Source organism: Lygodium microphyllum, chromosome 30 (genome assembly GCF_053477565.2).
Source record: "Lygodium microphyllum isolate KBCC chromosome 30, Lygodium_microphyllum_v1.1.10, whole genome shotgun sequence".
Classification (NCBI taxonomy): domain Eukaryota; kingdom Viridiplantae; phylum Streptophyta; class Polypodiopsida; order Schizaeales; family Lygodiaceae; genus Lygodium; species Lygodium microphyllum.
The window spans coordinates 32319991-32340467 of record NC_141164.1 but is presented as its reverse complement, the minus strand read 5'-3'; the positions used below and the strand labels follow the sequence as shown (position 1 = coordinate 32340467).

At 38.6% G+C, this 20477-nt stretch overlaps 1 protein-coding gene across 1 annotated transcript; it reads right to left on the bottom strand.

Annotated features, from left to right (window-relative positions):
- Positions 1–3092: 3092 nt before the first annotated feature.
- LOC148009692 (uncharacterized) lies at positions 3093–20019 on the bottom strand. The gene is made up of 7 exons (XM_087672821.1): positions 19894–20019; positions 4577–4713; positions 3893–4021; positions 3633–3800; positions 3469–3558; positions 3297–3384; positions 3093–3203 (listed from the first exon to the last, which is right to left on the bottom strand). The coding sequence occupies exons 1-7, from the start codon at positions 20017–20019 to the stop codon at positions 3093–3095; spliced, it is 849 nt and encodes a 282-aa protein (XP_087528947.1).
- Positions 20020–20477: the final 458 nt, after the last annotated feature.

Sequence of the window (20477 nt, the reverse complement as noted above, 5' to 3'; positions counted from 1 at the left end):
GACTATCATGGCATACATCAAACTGCCCACGGCTGATGCATAAGGGATCTTGGCCATCTCGGCCCTTTGCTCATCTATTTCCGAACAATCGGCCTATGAAACCTTCACATAAGAAGGTAATGGACAACCAATAGGCTTTATGTCTTGCATGCGGAAATGCTCAAGGACTTTATGAATGTACTCCCTCTATGAGAGGTAGAGTAGTCCATGATGCGTGTCGCACTTAATGCGCATAACAAGAATGTGAGAGGCATGTCCCAAAGCCTTCATCTCAAAGCTCTTCTTCAGATAAGATTTAAGAGCATCTAGCTCATTATGAGATTTTCTTACTATCAGCATATCATTCACATAAAGTACCAAAATAAGCAAGGAGCCATCACAGGCTATCTTCGTGTAAAGACACTGATCCATAGCACTCTTGATGTAGCCCTTAGGCTGCTCCATAGATATCTCATCATGCAAATACCCATGCAAGAATGTAGTCTTGACATCCATCTGATATATGTCCAAGTCAAGCTGCACAATTAAGACCAAAACCAAGCGTAGGGTGGTCATCTTGACCACAGGAGAAAAGACTTCATCAAAGTCAACTCCATGCTCCTGTTTAAAACCCTTAGCGACAAGTCTTGCCTTATAAGCCGGCTTGGGATTTCCAGAGGGTACTTTTCAACTTGTACACCCATTTGCATGGCAAAGCCTTCTTTCCTTGAGGCAATGAAACCAAATCCCAAGTCATATTCTTATGCAAGGAGTATATCTCAGACTGCATAGCCCTCTCCCATGAGTGCATTAGGGGAGTTTTGAGGTCTCGAAAATGCCTTTTAGGATGTGGAGAGAGAGTGCTCTAGACCAATAAGAGCAAAGCCTCCGTAACGGAACTTCTAATTTAAAAAAAATAAAAAATCATTTTACAAAAATATATAAATATGATAATATTACGAATTTGTATTTTTATTATGTATTTTTAGTCTCTTATATTCGTGATTATGACATATTTTGCATTAATGGCATAGAGTCTCGGCTACTTTTATTTAATGATGTTTCTAGATTAATGATAATGACTGATGTAATCAAAATTCAAATTGGTGAAAAGTATGGCGCTCAGTTTTTTCCCTCGTTTCTTTTATTCCTCTATTGTTTTTCCCTCCGTTATGATAGCCTAGTCCTCTCTCTCTCTCTCTCTCTCTCTCTCTATCTATCTCTCTCTCTCTCTCTCTCTCTCTCTCTCTCTCTCTCTCTCTCTCTCTCTGTGTGCATGTATCTCTCTCTTCTACCATGGATACAGAAATTCGACCTTCAACAAGGCGTCCAAGCTCCCAAATCACATCCATATCAGTGTTTAACTCATTCCAAACTGATGGAAGATGGATTCCTACTATCATTAGCAAAGGTAGTTGGATCACCATGCAACAAGCAAAACGTGGAAAAAGGCAAAGACATGAGAGCTCGTTTATCTCTGCTTGGAAGGGCAGAATCCGAGATTTTAAGCTTGGAGCAAATAAGAATAGTATCAAAGAGGTACTAGTGCAACATGTGTTCATGCATAGAGAGCTGTGTTTGAAACCTGGATCTTCAAAGCTTCCAATGCATAGACCAAATTGTAAGAATTTGATTCTTAAAGTTTTTCCTTTCTTAAACATGGTTTAGGTTTTTCCATTATAATATTTGTTTGTCTTGTAGATGTCTATCCCTCTAATCTTGAGGAATGGCAACCAGTGGAATCTATTATTGATGTTATTGATGTTATACATGGTTCAATTGGAGAAGAAATGTATAGAGGTAGAAAGAAGACAGAGCTTGCAGAGAATGGAATATTCTTTTATGACCATTCTTATGTTATTCCTATGCGGTGTTGCCAATGGGGATCAATAAAACTCCTTCCTTTGCCAGATTTTTCAAGCTTTGAGTGGCCTTTGCCAAGTCCAGCTACTAGTGAGGGCTATAGATGTAAGATATTTTCTGAGATCCAGAAAGCACTAAAATCTAATATCTCAAGTAGGCTAAGCAAAGTTACTTTATTTATGCCTATTAATATATTTATTGATTTCTTCTCTAATATGGAGATAAGAATAACAAAAACCATGCTTTCAGTGAAGAGACTAACATATGATCATATCATACAATTTGTTGATGAAGGATGGGATACAAGGACAGAAGGAAAAATTATATGTAAGATAGATCAAGACTCTATAGCTTGTAAATATATGATTGCTACTCAAAATTTTATCCTTAGCTTTTACTATAGTCGATGGCATTTTGTTGGTAGTAGTCTAGTTGCTTTAGACCAGAATCTTAATGATTTCAGCAAGGATCCTATTGTGGATCTTGATATTTGGTTCAACGAGTATATTATTGCAATCTTAAAGATCAGAAAATCATGTACGCTACATCAAGTGAGGATGGATTTACAAAATGAAGACATTGAACTACCATGCTCCTTTGTATTCCAACTTGACAAGAAACGAGTAAGTTTTCACATCATATTATATCTACTTAGATGTATATCAAGATCTCACTTTCTAACTAACAAACATTTGTAATTTATTTTTTGCAGATATCGAAAAGGAGAGAAAATAAAATACACTGCAATGACATTCAAGAAAAGATATCTTTACTATCAATATAAAATACATGTACAAATTTTGTAGCAGATGTCTATCTGCCATCTCTATGAGATATACAAGGGCTGAAGGGCAAATTTCTATATATGAAGGCCTACAAGGCGATATGGCAAAGCTATTTCTTTTTTGGAGAACTATCCTTTCTAGGAGTCCTTTTGCCTTTCTTTGATGTCTTGGGTATAGAAGGTGTTGAAGCTGTGGATTTGCCTTCCGTGGTTAAAGGCACCACATCTCCTTCATGGTGCAAATCCCCACCAATCTCTGTTGTTGGTTGTATACAATTGATTATCATATACTTCAAGAGCTTTGCTCTGATGTACCAAATATGCTCAGATGTATAGCAATCCTTCGAAAACTGTCACACATTTATAGAAAAAAGAGTTTTAGTTCATTATTGTTCTTACAATAGACTATATTTTTATCATCAATGGACTATTTTCAATTAATATCTATCTTAAAGTTTAGCATCTTTCATATTACCTTTACATGTTTATCATCATTAAGATAAACAAAGTTAACCATTCTTCTAGCATTTGCAATCACCCTCCAGCCACAAGAATGGCTATCATCCTGATGGGGACACTGCAACCACCAACACAAAGTAAAACTATAAAGAGGACGAATGGTAGTTCATAGAACAAACTCATGTTTCAATTATTTTAATGAATAACTTACTGCAACTTGTCTATATTGCATTGTTGCAAGCAAATCAGATGGCATAGGGGGTCTTTTCTCTAGCTCTTCAATTAATCTTTTGGCACCTCTGTATATAAAATATGTTGAAATTTAGAGTACTTACAAAAAAAAGAATTGAAATATCAAGGAGCCCTTGGATAATATAACTTACAATTTAGCATTTCCATGGCTTCCTTTCATAGAGTTGATTAAAAAGCATTGCTTATCCACAAGGTCTATTGCAATCAAGCTCCAATGAGAACTAAAAGCAATCATATCTCAACAAATTAGTAGGATAAAATCTCAAAAACTCTAATAGAATATTGAATCACTTACTTTTCATTATATGGAATTATAAGCAGCTCCAAAGTATCGAAGTCAATCAAATTGAGCCAGTGCTCAATAAAACTTGCATCAAGCTCATTCCTCATAAAGAATGAGATAGATGGATCAAAAACCTCAATTTTTTGTTGTATATCCAAAGGAAACTCATGCATTATACACCTAGAAAAGGCATAGAAATAGTGAGTATAAACAAGAAAAATCTTATTGCTAAAAAAATATCAAAAAGTATAAGTAATTATGGATGGACATACCTTAGGCCAGCAAGAATAAGACTGTCATTTACTTCTCTTCTTTTATCCTTAAGAATCTGAACACATGCAGCATCAAAGGAGATAACCTCAGTTCTTTTGCCTAAGTCACCAGGTAAGAAACAAAACACACTGAATCCTTTTGGATTAGTTGCTTCAAGAAGGGTGGCTAGCTCATTTTCAAAGGACTCTAGTTGCTCTATTTCCCTTTCTTCAACCCTTTGCCTCCTATACTCTCTCCATTTATCTGCTTGTTCCTCTTTAGCCTTCTCCTCTTTTTCATGTTGCCTTGTATCCTTCTCATGGGTGACATCCTCAACCCTGACACCAGAATCATCTTTCTTTCTTCTAGCTGGGGGCACATTAAGGATATTAAATGTCTTCATATCAGTGAGGGGAATTGGCTCAAGGACCTTTGAAAATCTATATCTTAGCCTCCTAAGAATTACCATGTCCTTGTCCATGAGTGTGAGCCTATGAGCATGAGCAGCACAAATGTAGGCATCTTGGAAAAACTCAATTAGAAAATCCTCTGTGGCTTCTTGTATACAATTAAGAGCTGTTCTTGTCCATCTGAAACTATCCAAACTATATCTGTCACAAATTTCCCTGACAAGCCTCTGAAAAGACAACTTTGGAATTGCATTATCAAGAGCATTTACTGCCTTCCTAATCTCCCTTTGACACCTGACATTTTGAGAAAACCTTCTCCTTGGCTTTGACTTTCTAGAGAGCTTCTGAGGCTTTGAAGACTGATGAATCTTTGATGCTAAATCCCTAGGATCAATCTTCTCTTTTCTTGCTGTTGCCTTAGTCCTAGCCATCTGCCAAAAAAACATATGTTACTTATTCTCCAGCATGTAAAGCAAAACGCAAGTCCCAGACAAGAGTTATCTATGCTGCATGGCGTTTTCTCGTATCAGCTGAATTTTTCTCGAGCTGTCTAGTGAAACGCGAGTGTCAAGCAAGGCGCCTCCTTGCAGCTGCTTCTTTTCGCGTTTCACCGGACTTGTTGTCCATTGTGTCCAGTGAAACGCGAATTTAAGCCAGGAAACCTGCTTGAAGTACCTTATTTTCGCGTTTCACCGGACAGCTCATGAATAGCATAAAAATTGACCAAGGAAAGCTTTTAAGATTACTTAAAATATCCATAGAATTAGGGAGGAAAGAAACAGTCACCGAGAGCATGGAATTCTCAGATAAGTAATTATTTACAGCAGCATGGATTTCAGATAGCTCATGCAGATCACAGTAAGATTTTCTTAAATATCCACTATATTAAGGAATGCTTTCACTGTGGAAAAAATTCTTTTGTAGTGGTCATGAGCTAATAATAACATAAAGGATTAAGGAAAAATATCAAAACAATGCATTGAATGGAGCTTGTTATTGAAAAGCAAGATGCAGAAACCATACCTTCTTCTTAGCTTGTTCTTCACAATTTCAGCCTAAAGATGACAATATGCTTGAAGGTTTGCTTTGTTGGGGAAGCAGTGAAATGCTTGGAGATTAGAAGGAAATGCGTGGAGACTGGAAGGAACACCAAAAACAAAGATGGAGTAGCGATGAAATGCGATGAAAGCTGAAGGCGGTGAATTTGCATGGACTCAACGTTCTTCGCAAAGTGTTAATAACACACGTGTGACGTACCCTCGCTTATCGGAATTTTTTATTTACTTGGAAAAGGGTTATTTAACACACGTAAAACGTATTTTTGGAAAAAGAGAATGCGCACGTCTTCTGAGGAGTTTATTACGCTGTGTTAAGTCACACACGTGTATTTCCATTATTACACAAACTTTTTCGTTGGAACTATCACCACATGCTTAACGGTCGATATAAAAGCATTTCAAACCCATTTCTCCGACATTGTCTTCTTCTCTGCCAAAATTTCGTCTCGACTTCCCTTCAAGGTCCTTGCATCCTGTGTGGAGAGCAGTTCAACAATCTTTGATAGGTAACAATTTTTTTTATTACAAGCATTTTAACAAAATAAATTTGATTAATATAGAAAGAATGTTTTATAACACTTAAACAATTAAAGATGTTATGTGCTTTCTATCTTTCAAATGCAGCATATCTTTTCCAAAAATGATTATATCATCAATTTGTGTGTTTCCATAGAATTTATTTATTGTTCATGTTTCTTTTCTTCATTTGCAATTTTTGACAAGTAAAACGCGAGACAATGTCTCTGTTGATGATATTTTTCTTAGTATCGCGTTTCACCGGCCACATTTTAGAATAATTTTTGTCTTCAAGCTAGTGTCTGATGAAACGCGATTCCTTCACAGGCATTTGCCTTACACACTTGAATTTTCGCGTTTCACCGGTCAACTAAAAAAATTCTCCTGTTTTGATTTTTTTGTCTTGGAAAATCAATGTTGGGGCCTCTTTCCATGATATCATCTTGTTTTATTGGATATTGGTTCTTTTCTGCTTTTTTTTTTCAGGGATAAATATTTTTCTGGTCAAAATGACAAAGAGGAAGCTATCTCTGGAAGGAATGGATGAGGAGGAGATAATTGAGACATCTGATGATAGGCTCTTTGATTTTTTACACATCACTGGAAATTCTTCCAAGTTTTGCTATATCAGGGAAATTTTCAATGTTCCTTTTGATTTGAAGGAGTTATTAGAGGATCTTGATGATAAACTTAAGGAGTACAGATGTTTTTATGATAGACATGTGCAAGGTTTGGAAGTCAATGGATTTGTTCATTATAGTGATGTCATGGGAGCCACCAATACATCCAGGTCAACTTTGCTCGGCAGGTTCAACCTCATTGATGAGGAATTCAGAAAGAAAGAAACATGTTGCCCTTTCCACAGGTATCAACACCAATGCCTTCTAATCCACAAGGACGTTGGATTTATTGTGTATCTTCAGTACATGGAAAATTCTTCTCCAGATATAGACCAACAGAGAAAGCTAGAGGATATTGCAAGTATGGATAAGGAGGTCGAAGAGAAGGAGGAGATGTTCCAAGAAGATGTTGAGAATCAACTTGTCCAAGGTTTTGATGTAGGTTTATTCAAGAGTGACAATATCACAATGGTGGAAGAAAAGGAGATTGAGCCAAGTGCACAGGTTGATGAAGAAGGTCCTCTTGCCTGTGTTCCAACATTTCCCACTTATCTTATCAACAAGAAGAGATATGTGTTGCTAAATGATATTCAACATCTTTTTGATCTTAGAGAAGATTATTGCTTAGCAATCCTTGCAGGTTGGGGCAAAAATGACATGAATTTTATAGGTTATGAACAAGAACCACTAGCAAGTCTTGATGTTGAGGGAGAGAATTTCCAAGATAGCTCTATAGCCTTACATACATGTATTAATCAGATCATAGAATACGAAAAGGGGGGGCTACCTACAGAAGAAGAGTTCTTGCAAGTCCAGAAGAAACTTCATATTGATGATGTAGGGTATGAAGAGAGATTGAAGTCACCATCAGATGAGAAGCCCAAGAGTTCAATAAATCTTTATGATGATAGTCTTCTTGAAGAAGATGAACACCCTAAGGTATGAAATATAATTCGAAGTTACCCATTGAGTTTATGTTAGACTTTATTATGCATTATAGATAAATATCTTATATCTTGTACTGTTGTGGTTTGTTCTATAGATTGAGATTGAAGATCTGGACAACTTTCTTGGAAGGGCCAAGGGCTCTAGGCCAATGAAGCTTGGAAAAAATCAAAGCCTTGGCCATTATATTGGAAACTTAAACAATCAAACAATTGTAATATATCATAGTAGATTGTCAAGCTCTCCAAGTCTACCAATGATGGCTTTGAGAGCTATCTCAAAGGTTATTGGATCTCAAGTTTTCAGCAGAGGTTTGGACAAGATCATTTTGGTGGAGAAGGAAGAAGCCATAAGAGTTTTTGGCTTTATGCCTGGATACAGTGGTTCTAGAGCTGGATATTTTGGAGTTCTTGGCTCCTATTTGCTCTCTTATGTAGGAGATAGTAAGAATTTGAAGCTTCTTCCGGGCTATCGAAAACAAGAGTTTTTGAAATACAGAGGTCTTATTGAGTGGGATGAAACAAAAGATTCCTCTAGAGGCCCTGTCGAGCTACCTGAAACCAAGGACTCCACTGAAGGCCCTGTTGAGGTGCCTGAAACTAAGGACTCTTCTGCAACACAATCAGACTAGAAGATGCCAAAGATTAAGGGTTTCTTGAAACCCATCTTTTCCCAACTCTTTGTTTGGTTTGTAACCATTCTGTAAATCTTTGCTTTGCGCAAGAATTTAAATATCTATCTTTTCTTCTTTGGGTAACAATTTGTATAGTCCTTGCTAAAGATGATGTATTGCTTGATGTGGTTGTATCTTTAAGCTTGAATTTATGCCAAATTTGTCGATAGAACCATTGAAAGACCTCTAATAAACTGTTGGCTTTGTGTCTTCCACCTCCATGTCTTGTATGTCTGAAATATTTTGTTCTTGCTTGATAATGTGATTTTTCCATACCTTGGGTTGACCAGATAGATAGAGATCCATATTGTTTAATAAAGTATGGAGCATGGTTGTATAGAATATGCTGCATAGTCAACAAATAAGGAAAGTTATTAAAAAACATTATATGAGTTCGACAATGAAGAAACAAACATATACAAACTTCTTACCATATAGTGAGTAAAGTGTTGATCACCCCAAGCTTCTGTCATCGCCTTTTTGAAAAGGTTCAATTGGTTTTTAAAGTCTTTGAGATCATCGTCATTCCATTCAGTCTTATCACAATAAAAAAACACTTTGTCTAGTGTTTCCCAAACTTTAGCTTTTCTATTTCGAGCTTGTCCATTATCAGTGTGATCCTTAACTGCATTATGTAGGGATTTCCACTGATTAAATTTAATAGTTGAGCCACCATTTCTCGAGTTTATCTTGCCAAGTCTCCCATGAAAGCCTAGAAACCTTCTAGCCTTCACTCCACCAATAGATGGTTTTTTTGGGACACAATTACCATCCTTAGACTTTTGAAGATCTGGTTCAATAACAACATTGCCACCATGCAAACCAATTGCAGAGAGAACTTTTTCAACCTTTGTTATAGCATCTGTTCTAGTTGATAATGGCTTCAACTTCCATGCAAATCCTATATAGAGATGAACAAGCTTTTCGATTATCCTGCAAAGTGCATGAAGTGTACAAATATGGGCATTCGCTAAAGGAATGTCCAAGACTGGTTTAAACTGTGGATCCTTATTGTGCCTAGAGGGAGCTCTATTCCAATTGCTTGAGTTTAACTCTACAGCTGGTGACATGCAGTATAAGCAAGGAGATCTCGAGTTAGCTCCCTTTGATACATTATACATACATTTGAGTGTCTTTAGGTCACCAGCTATGTGCCACTCAATCCTGTAGTTCCCTAATCCTTCAACAAATAGCTCTTCTCCTGCTTGTTGCCTTTGAATAACATTAGGTATTGATGTTTGATGAAAAACCCAATATAGTATATCAAAATTCTCAGTATCTACCTCAAATGCTCCTAGCCACCAGATGTTATATTCACATTGAACACTAAATGATGTTGAGTGATTGCAATGACTTGACGAAAGTGCTCTATTCATCAAGGTGATAGAGATTCTCTCCAATTTTTTACATTTCAGAATCTCACTTTCATCAAGTTTAATCACAAATCTAGCCACTCCCTGTGCCTCAACTACTGACAAGTCATAAAATTTGATCATTAAGCATTGTAGGGTGGGCAAGTCAAGGAAAATATTGTTAAATTCATTGAATGTAACCTCCTTTTTCTTGCCCTTGAAGCTAGCCTTGATATGAAAAGGCTCACCTAGAATCTCCATCACTTTGTTATTAACTCTCTGTCTGATAGTCCTAACCACAAATGGTTTCGGAAGTATGCAATTGTGTACCTGTCCTTGCTTCATATTTGATTGTAAAAGTTGGAAAAGTTGCATATAAGCATCTCGACTGATACCAATACTATCCAGTGTCTTCTGTACTAACTCAGAATCCAAAGAATGATCCTTCACAAATGACTCCAAGCATTGTTTCTTTGCCTTTTTAAATTTCTTCTTCTCCAAAATATCCTTTGAAACCACTGAAGGAAGAAGATGATAATAAAACTGAGCTGCTTTTAAAGAATCTCTTTCACTTGCATTTGGTTGTAGAAGAGATCTAAGCAAAATTAACATCACAAATCAATGCAAGTAGTTTAAATAAAGCCATATTTAAGATTTTTCAAGTGAAAAAAAAAATACCTTGCTGCTTGGATTCTTTTACCACAGCCTCCTCCTCCTCGTTTGAGATTCTCAATATTTTTAAGAGCTCTTTGTCGATTTCGAAGGCCTAATAAAGTTTGCTTTTGTTGATAAGCTTTGATACGCTTTTCCAATGAATTAATTTTTTGTTGACAATCCTCTAGCTTCTGCAACAACTCTATATTGTGTTTCATCAAAAGATGATTCTCTAGTCCAAGGATATCCTTTTCTGCAACAAGATTAAGTGTATAACCTAAAAATCCATTGTAGCCATCGCCAATAAACCTCATTAATGACGAGCTATTATAGAAAGGAGGAGTGCTATTTCTGCTAGGATCTTTGGGATATAGCTTTCCATCTAACCAAAGATCAATATTCTTCTTTCCTTCAAACCTCAGTATATGTTTCATAGACTCTGTAACCGTGATAGATTTTGTTCTCTTTCTTATCGGTTCATACTCACTGTCCAACTCAATATGAAGATGATAGAGAGGTCTTTTATGAGAGCTACAGAGATCATTAGATGATTGATCCATAGCTGAGTTACAGAGATCATTGGGTGATTGATCCATAGCTAAGGATATGATTAGAAGCAAGAATGAAAACAAAGAAGAGACTAATAAGGAGGAGAAAAAAAGAAGAGAGAAACGATGGAGGGAGGCAATCGAGTATCCACCAAAATTCAAATTGAATATTACTTTTCACTTTAATGAGGAGAGGTAAGATCTTCATTATGACAACCTTGCCAACTTTATGGCGACCTAGATTTCTAGGTTTGATGTGACCACGAGAATATCACGACAATGACTTATTAACGAATTTTGATATTTTAACTTACCAAAATATAAACCTTTTAAAAATTCTATAAAATGATTTTATTTCGTAAATTGTTTTCTCTCTCTAGGATCTCTTACAGGGCATTTTCGAGACCTCAAAACTCCCCTAATGATTGTCACCCCTACGCATAGCCTCATCATAGGTGAGAGGCTCTCTTGCATCTATAACCAAGACATAATGCATCAAGGGCTCAAATCTATCAGGTGGATGTCTAGCTCTAGTAGACCGTCTCACGGCAGGCTTTGCGACTGGTCCAACACCTTGGCCATGTGTACCAATTGCTATTGTAGGCTGTCCAATTGGCTGTGCATGAGCACGAGGCTCCTCCTAGAATATAACCTTGCATATCTCTACCACCCTCTCAGGCCGCCTATGCATCTTATCTTCATGGAAGACTACATCATGGCTGCGGATGACTTTCCTCGCTTGCGGATCCCAGAGGCGGTAACCCATCTCGCTTGCATCCCCATAGAAAAGGAAAATGCATTTGACACTTTTAGGATCCAACTTAGTACGCTTGTCTTTGGGCACATGGTAGAAGGCCTCACATCCAAAGACACGTAGATGCACATAAGACGGAGGTTTCCCAATCCATACCTCCTTTGTAACTTGGAAATCCAAACCACTAGAAGGTGATCTATTTATGACATGCACAGCTGTACTGACTGCCTTAGCCCAAAATTTTTTAGATAAGCATGCATGGCTAAGCATCTCCCGGATGGTTCTATTCATCTGCTCAGCCAAACCATTCTGGGGTGGGGTATAGGGGGCGGTCAACTGATGCTTAATACCCCTCTCGTCACATAGTTTCTCAAATGCACATGACACGTATTCTCCCCCATTGTCAATCCTAAGGCATTTTAGCCTATGCCCAGTCTGGTTCTCAACCAATGCAAGCCATCTCCGAAACACAGCCAAGACTTCGGACTTAAGCTTAATGGGGTAAGCCCAGACTTTATACAAAAAATTATCAATGAACATCACAAAGTACTTTGCACCACCCATAGAATAACAGGGCATGGGGCCACAGACATCCGAATATACCAATGCCAGGGGCTCACTCATGCATGTCCTACCAAACTTCTTGTGCTTATTCCTAGTCTGTCTGCCATAAAGAAAATGCTCACATGAATCAAAATATGTGTAGTCAAGGGGCGGTAAGTATTGCAAACCAGAAAGAATTTTCATTCCCTTCAAGGACATATGGCCCAAACGGGCATGCCAAAGAGATACATGTGGGATGGAACCCACTGACAAAACATGGTCAACAGAAGACCCATCAACTACAAGAGGATAGAGGCTACCAGCTTTGGCGCCTTTAGCAAACATGAAACCCATCATTATCAAGCTGCCCTACAGACATAAGACTGCGTCTCAACGCAGGTACATGACATACATCCTGTAACAGAAAATTACTGCCAGTAGAGAACTGTAGACGTACATCCCCAATGCCAACAATAGCAAGTGACGTGTCATCACCCAAGCAAACTGAACAAGAGACAGTGCGGTAGGAATGGAACCACTCATGGCATGGTGTAACAAGAAATGAAGCACCAGAATCCAAAATCCAACACTACGCTTACATAGAGTGAACATCGGTCAACGATGTAGCATCATAAGAACTAGCTGTAAGTATGTACTCCCCATTGGAGTCATCAGTCTCCATGACATTTATCTCCTTAATTTTCACACTGGATTTCACAGGCATAATGCTGTGATCAGAGGACTTTTCATGTACTCTGTCTTTCCCCTTCTCATTGCGCTTCTCATTGCGCAACTCATGACACTGTGGGCATATATGACCCTTCTTACTGCAATGATGACAAATCACATTTGCATTTCTCCCATAAGACTGTCTACGAGACTTACCACGCGACTTAGACCTAGACTTGTGTGAGTCTCTACCATGGCCATTCCCACGGTCATTCTTGCCATTGCCATCTCTGCCTCTAAGAGTCAAAGCATGCAGCACATGAGAGGCATCCAAGTTCTTACGGTTAATCTCTTCCTGCTCTGCAGAAGAGCACTCTCTACATCAAGCAAGTTCAAAATAGTAGGAGGAGCACATAAGGCAGTGGGGAATACATCCCATGACTCATTTAGAGTCCCAAGAAAAAACAATGGAGTAACGTCATCATTAAAGGTAATACATGCGAAGTCAAGTTCTTGAGAATAGCATGGAACTGGCTCAAATGAGCAGACATTGTCATATTCTCCTTCATGCGCATGTCCATAAGCTGCTTCAGCCAATACATCTGGCTTGCTGGACTTTTCTTGTCATAGAGGTTCTTAATTTTATCCCAAAGCTGCCAAGTACTCTGTGCTTTCTCAACGACATTTTAATGCACCTGTTCAGTGAGAGACAAGATGAGGGTGGACTTGCATAACTCATCAAGATCATCCCATTCGTCATCAATCATAGTTTCAGGCTACTCGCCATGCATCCTTAGTGGCTTTATCTGCGATTTCTGCACCAATACCTACCAAATTTGGCTCTTCCAATAGGCATAATTAGTATCATCAAATTTAGTGATGTTGAAGATAGCACTGTCAATGGAAGAAGAACCCATAATGCAGTCCAAAATTGCTTGCTGTTTTCAGCTGCTGTAAACAGTCAAAATACCACCAATACCAAGGCAAAATGACCATGAACTCATAGCTAATGATGTTGCCCACCAAGTACCATCAAAAGTACATAAAATTAGGATGCTTCGGCATGAAAATTCCACATCAATCCATACATAACTGCTTGCTATAATAAATTACAGCCAAGTACAATGAGAGCAAACTATAGGCAAAATCAATGCACTAAGTCAATGATAGCAGACTGTCAAAGCATAACCAGCATCAAGTGGGCATAAATTAGCATATGATAGGGACATTGAGCAAACACCCAAGCATGTCAAAAAAATCCATCAGTAAGCTAGCACACCCCCTGTGTAATAGGGCAAAGTGTACACAACACTGGCAAGACCTAACACAAAGAGGTGTATGCTCAGGGAGTGCGAAGCCCAAATAAGCCCAAGTACATGTATATGGACCACGGCATATCAACCATGCAACATCCAAGTGAAGAAGATCCCATTCTTAGAAGACTCAAAGCTCAATAGCATAAACCACCTGTTCTGTCAAACATCCAACGATGCTCCCACTGGCACAAAAGCCATATGGATCGAGCCAAGAAGCTTAAGAAAGGCATATGAGAGCACCAGTGATGAAAGATCTAAGACCAGACATCAATAAGACACCATGAGCATATAGGCTTTGTAGCCTCCAAGTATAGCATCCATATACATCAATTGTATCCCAAACACAACTCTGGCAAGCCAAGAAATATCCCAAGTAAGTTTCACGAAGCCAGATGGAAGCCAAGACAAGGCACTAGTAGAAATCGGCTCCAAACAATGTAACTAGCATGTAGTAGTGGCATAGGCCAAGCATGTCAAGTCTGATCAGACATAGGTAACATACATGCCATATGTACATCCAAGATGGAGCATGAAATGCATTCCAAAGCCGAGCTCAAGCTCAAATAAAGATCAGGAACCAAAGACAAGCTCGATGTCATAACCGAAGATCACTACTTCATTGCATATCCCAAAGACATAGCCCGAAACCAATAGGAATAACCAAACATGCGGTAATAGGCTTTAGCCCACTATGGTACAGAAGTGATTTACTATTCAACACTGAGTATTTTCAGCAAGAAAATCAGTCCAAAATGATGGCATTCCATGTGCCTTGCATCCCCCAAACAATTGTTCATCAACAGGTATCAAACCGCTTAACTAGGAAGCACCAAACAAGCATAGGCATCGATTGCTAGTGTAGCATTGAATTTTAATGTTTGTAGGCTGCTGTAAACTATTTCAAAATAGTGCTACAGGACCTTAGATCAATGTCCAAGGCTTGGGAGGCTTCAAAGCATATCAAGCATCAATGATAAGGGTGCCACATTGATCCAGGAGCAGGGCATGACCTTCAGCAAGTGGGAGATGAGCTATCCAAGGAGCTTGTAGATCAAGCGCAAATCACGATGATATGATGAGGACTTCTACTGTTGTTTTTGTGCTAGTCAGGATGGTAAGGAAGCTCCAGGGGGTGCCCAAGGAGGCACACAACAAGCCTCAAGGGTTCAATTGCAAGAGGGAACAAGATCCAAGCTCCAAGGGTTTGAGCTATGGCTACCCTGATTGACTGCAACCTAAGAACTGAATAGAAGCACTAAAAGAACACTTCAATACCTCTGCAGCAATTCCCTAAGGGTGCCTCAATAGGTCGGGAAGGTGCTCGGGAAGTTGGGGAGTGACGGGAGCTTGGGAAGGTCGACTAGGCTGGGAAGGAGACCCAATGTTGTAGGTATTTGAATGGAAGCTAAGAATGCCATGAACCAAGCTCGAGAACTTGGGAAGCCTCGCTTTGATACTAGTTGGAAGGTGAGAAGGATTGAAGCTTGCTTAGAAGTGAGCTATGGCAAAGAGCAAGAGCAAGAAGAGAGAGACACAAATGGGAACTCCAACAGTCACAATGTGTGACTGGGCCTTCCTTTATTCAAACTGTCACAAAAAGAATAAAGAATAAAGTGACAGTGATGGGCGCCTGCCACCTGCAATGTGCAATGGCGGGTACTATCAGTGTAGTAATACATGGGCGGCTAGGCAAAGGCGCCTTCACCCCCAACACACTGTGAGGAAAAACCGTGTTCTATTGGCATGCTAGGCGGCTCTTCTAGGAGTTTTTGTTAGTTGTGAGGCAATTAGAATAGTCTATTAGAACAAATATATGCAAAGAAGAAAAATCCTACATAGCTAAAGGATAAAAATATAGTGTGTAAAAAGGGGTTCAACCCCCCTATAAAAATAAAAAAGGAAAGAAAGAAAAATCCTTGAGCAGTTGTTTATCGCCTTGAAAAGGCCTAGTAGGTTCCTAGGGATGAGACAAGACCCGAGACCCGGGGCCAATGCCTTGTCTTCCTAGGGGTGGCATCTAGCTGGAAAAATAAGAATAAGAGACGATTGGAGCGAAAATAAAAGTGAGCGTCAAAAAAGGATTAAGTGTTGCCTTGCGAGGGCTTGGTAGGTTCTTGGGTACCGAGACAGGACCTGAGGCTGATGCCCTATTCTCCTTGGGTCACTATGCTCAATTCCCTCCTTTTTACACGCCCAAGTATGGAAAAAATAAAAGCCTCAAGGACCAATATGCTAAAAGAAATAATAAAAGAATATTTCCATCCTTCCAAATAATCAAATTCATTCTAAAAGCATCTTTGTATGACTCATAGTCTTTGGGGGGTCATTCTCTGTACTAAAAACAACCCTCATAAAATATCTCGTTTTAAAAATGGTATACACTTAGGGTCGAGATAACAAGTATAGGTAGTTGCCTCATGACAACAATTTCATGCCATGAGCACTACGATACAACCTTGCATACTATGAGACCACATCTGTCAAGTACATAATTCAATCATAGAAGCTTGACTCACCCCCCAAGTTAAAACACTACCCGTTTCTTAAGAAAATCCTCATTGAGTCTACAAAATATACCAATTGATTTAAGGGACCCTTCTTGCTCTAAGACATCATATCCTATGTATCTATACTTACAATTCAAACTTTTGACTTAGATGGACTAGTAGAGCTAGAGTACAATCCTAATTTTCACAATTAGTGGATGCCAAAAACAACATCCCCATCCATTGTACATAAATACATGTCTCCATTCTTTTGTAGACACTAATGTATCATTTGTTTAACATAAAAACAAAGCAAACAAATTTGCATACACTATGATGTAGCTCATCAAGCTAGGAAGCTTGAGAGAAATGCATTTGGTGCTCCAATCATGGAAAATGTTTAAATCAAGAGGTAAAGGTGAGTAGACTATTGAATAAAATTTCATGCCATATAATTGTCATGAAAGTGTTTTGTTGTTCATGCAGATAGTCGTTCCTCAACCATTTGAATTTACAATCATACCTTAATCATACTCATGCCAGCCACCATGCAGATCAAGGATCCTTTCAATGAGGCTAAGATCATGTTCATCATTCAGCAATGCCAAGAGTTCAACATGGAGACAAAAATGTAAGGAGTGGGACCATTGATATTTGAATTGTTGAGTAATCTTGAAAATCTTATCGATAGATACCAGTCGACCAAGGAATTGATAGCAAGTTGTGGATTGGTAGAGTCTGCTAGGGATACATGGACACCAATGCACCTCATAATAGGCCTAGATTTTATAAAAAATTGTGGCCCTGATAGTAGAACCAACATCCTAATCTAGAGGGCGGGTAATGTCTAGATATTTAAAGAGAGATCAGTAAAAATATAGCTCATGCCAAAGCTAATAGAATAGACCTTGGGGGGTCTTGGAAGCATAGAAAGGCACATCAAATACCCCAAGTATCTCAAATATTGGAGGATTTACTAGAGCTAATCTATAATGGACTCCTACTAAAATCTATATAGAGGAAAAGCTAAGAGTCTCAGCTCATGTCTTGCACCACTTATTCACATATAACAAGACCACTATGTACATGGCAAGTCTACAAAAGTGGCTAATGGAAGATGTAAAATGACATGAAGCATCAAGAATCAAGATCTGATGCATTAAGGTTGGAATATATATGTGAATCCCTCGCATGATCCCACAAAGTCCTTTAAAACGTTCAAAGAGTGAAGCTTAGTAAAGCAAAAAAATAGCATAATCAATTATGGCAACACTTTCACAAGGGTCAATACCATAAGCTTGGGAGTTTCCATTCATGACATCCTACCATCAAAGTATTCCATTCCACTACCATCACAAAAAATCCTAACAAGGGAAAATAATACTCTGGAAGGGTTCAAAAGAGCACAAGGAAGGGAGCAAGCAATGTAATAGAAAGAGAGAAGATAAAGAGAAGCAACAAATAGCCCATCCCCATGTGGAGAACACCAAAGAAGAAACAAAGAAATGAAAAAGAGAGAAGCTCATCTTCAGAAACCTCTAGCAAAGGGGAGACCAAAGAGCAATGAACACTTGAGGAAGTCACTCATAAATGTATGTGTGTATCATGTGGGTTCAAAATAAAGGATTTCTAAAATACTACTTTTACACATTTTTTATTTGCAGAAGGGTGTCATATAAAGAGATTATTAGAAAAGGGTTGTGTTTTATTGTAGAACCTTTTTGTAGTCCGTTAGTAGATTTTCCAATTGATGTCATCCGGTGGTGCTCCCTTGGAACATTAGGGGGTTCATCACTTAGACTCCATTGAGTCTACATCACAACGGAAGTGTTCTGGCCAAACCCACTGGGATCAGCCTGAATTTTTGGGTTCTAAAAATTAGACGGGTCTCCTAATAGCTAGCTAGCATCAATAATTTCAAGTTTCCACTTCCTATAGGATTACTCGAACTGAAGTAGACTTGCGATTGCACTTGGTTTAAAGAGAATGGGAGACAGAGAGGAGTGTGGTACATCAACCCTCCTACCCATAAGGCAAAATCCCATTCCAGCCCCCCTAAAACAATGCAAGTTGGTTCTTCTTAAAACCACTAGTTGGTTAATTTATCGTCTTCATATTTCTATCGCCGATTTAGAAAAGCTCCCAGCTAACCGGGACCACCCTACCGTTGGACAGACACGTCAAGGGTTATGCCCACCCGCTTTCCTGTGATTGATGGAATCATCTTTAGTTTTTTAAATTGCCTACATCACATTTATTGGAATATATACAACTAGCTTTCTTAATTAGTCCGTCAAATCACAGGTTCCTTCACATAATTTATCTCATGGACATGTAGATAATTCAAACAATCCTTGAGTAAAACAAATTTCTTTATTATATTGGAAGTTTATTACAATTTTCATCTTTCCGACCTTGCAAAAGATATATAGAATTCCACGAGGGTATACTTCCCACCACCACCAAGATTCCACCCTTGTAACTAGTATTTAGGGTTCCAGGATTCCATCATGGGTCACGAAGGGGCTCGTCATATTCTAGGAGTAATGTGGAATTTACGGCCAGAGCCCCCCTAGCACCCACATTTCCTATTGCCCGAGACTATCCCTATGGATAGACCTTTCACTACGGAGTTGATCTAAGCCTCTCGAAGTGATAACCATGACCCCCTTGGAGTAGGGTCTCGCAGCTAGCTTGGGGGTAGCCTAGTGTGATCTTTCCTTTTAACCTGTTTGTCAATGTTTTTAATTAGAGATCTAGATTCTAGCAAACACAAACTATCCTTTCAAACAATGACAATCACACCATTGTGCAATTCACAGCTTCCATAGCCAAGGTATACCTTATCCTAAGGTAACCTTACATTCTAATGAGGATTCTCCTCCCCATAAAAAAGTGTTGAGTACATCTCTTACAACATGTTAAGTAAGATATGAATTTCCCGTTTGGGCCTAACCTACCCAACATAAGCAAAATTCCTTTAGAAAAAATATTGTGACAATAGTTTAACAAGATGATTTACAAGACCCTTAAATAGACATTCAATTTTCATAACAAGTGTTAATCAACCTTAACCTTATCGCGTTGACAATATATCGACTTATTTTATTAATCTCGAGTGCGCATATAGTCTTTTACTTATTTTGTGCGATATCCTCTTGCAACTATTTCCATCATGATCTTATGAATCATGATCTTGATTAATCTAACTACAAATCATAGGTGGTAGTTAACCATTTATACATGTATTAATATGCTCTCTAGATAAAATTGTCAATTTGTGTAAGTGAAAAATTTAGAAGCTAATATATATTTTTTGTACTTGATTCTTATATGGATGATGTCCATGCAATCTAACAAGTAACTCTTGTACCATTTAATGCAAAATCAAACATCTTATGCAAAATTTTAGTAAAAAATAGTATTATTTTATGTGGTGATCTAAAAATAATACCCTATTTTTGAAAGGCGAATAACCTGGTTTGGCACGACGATATTGGGAATTTTGTCTTTGCTTGCACTTGAGTTCGCCACACTTGATGTTTTGTTGGTAGTAGCAACTTCAGCAACCTCAGGCACTCCCGTATCTTCGGCAATATCCATTCTTTGACTGTTGTTGCAGTAGTTCTCATGGTCTTTTCACCTGGTCACTTTGGAACCATCATTCGCAAGTGGATTCGAGAGATAAAGAAGGAGGAATGAATTTGGGATGGGAGAGTTTAAGAGAAGATGGCTTAGTCAAAGACTACGACAGGGGGTTGAGCTAACTCTCTCCCTCACAGCCTCTCGGGGTAACTCCTCTCTCTCTCTCTCTCTCTCTCTCTCTCTCTCTCTCTCTCTCTCTCTCTCTCTCTCTCTCTCTCTCTCTCTCTCTCTCTCTCTCTCTCTCTCTCTCTCTCTCTCTCTCTCTCTCTCTCTCTCTCTCTCTCTCTCTCTCTCTCTCTCTCTCTCTCTAGCTCCATCTCGCAGCCTCTTCTTGGAGGCGGTATCCTTCTACCTCCCTCTTGCAACCTCTCAGGGTCTCCTTGTGCCTCTCTAAACTGCTCCCCATGCCTCTTATT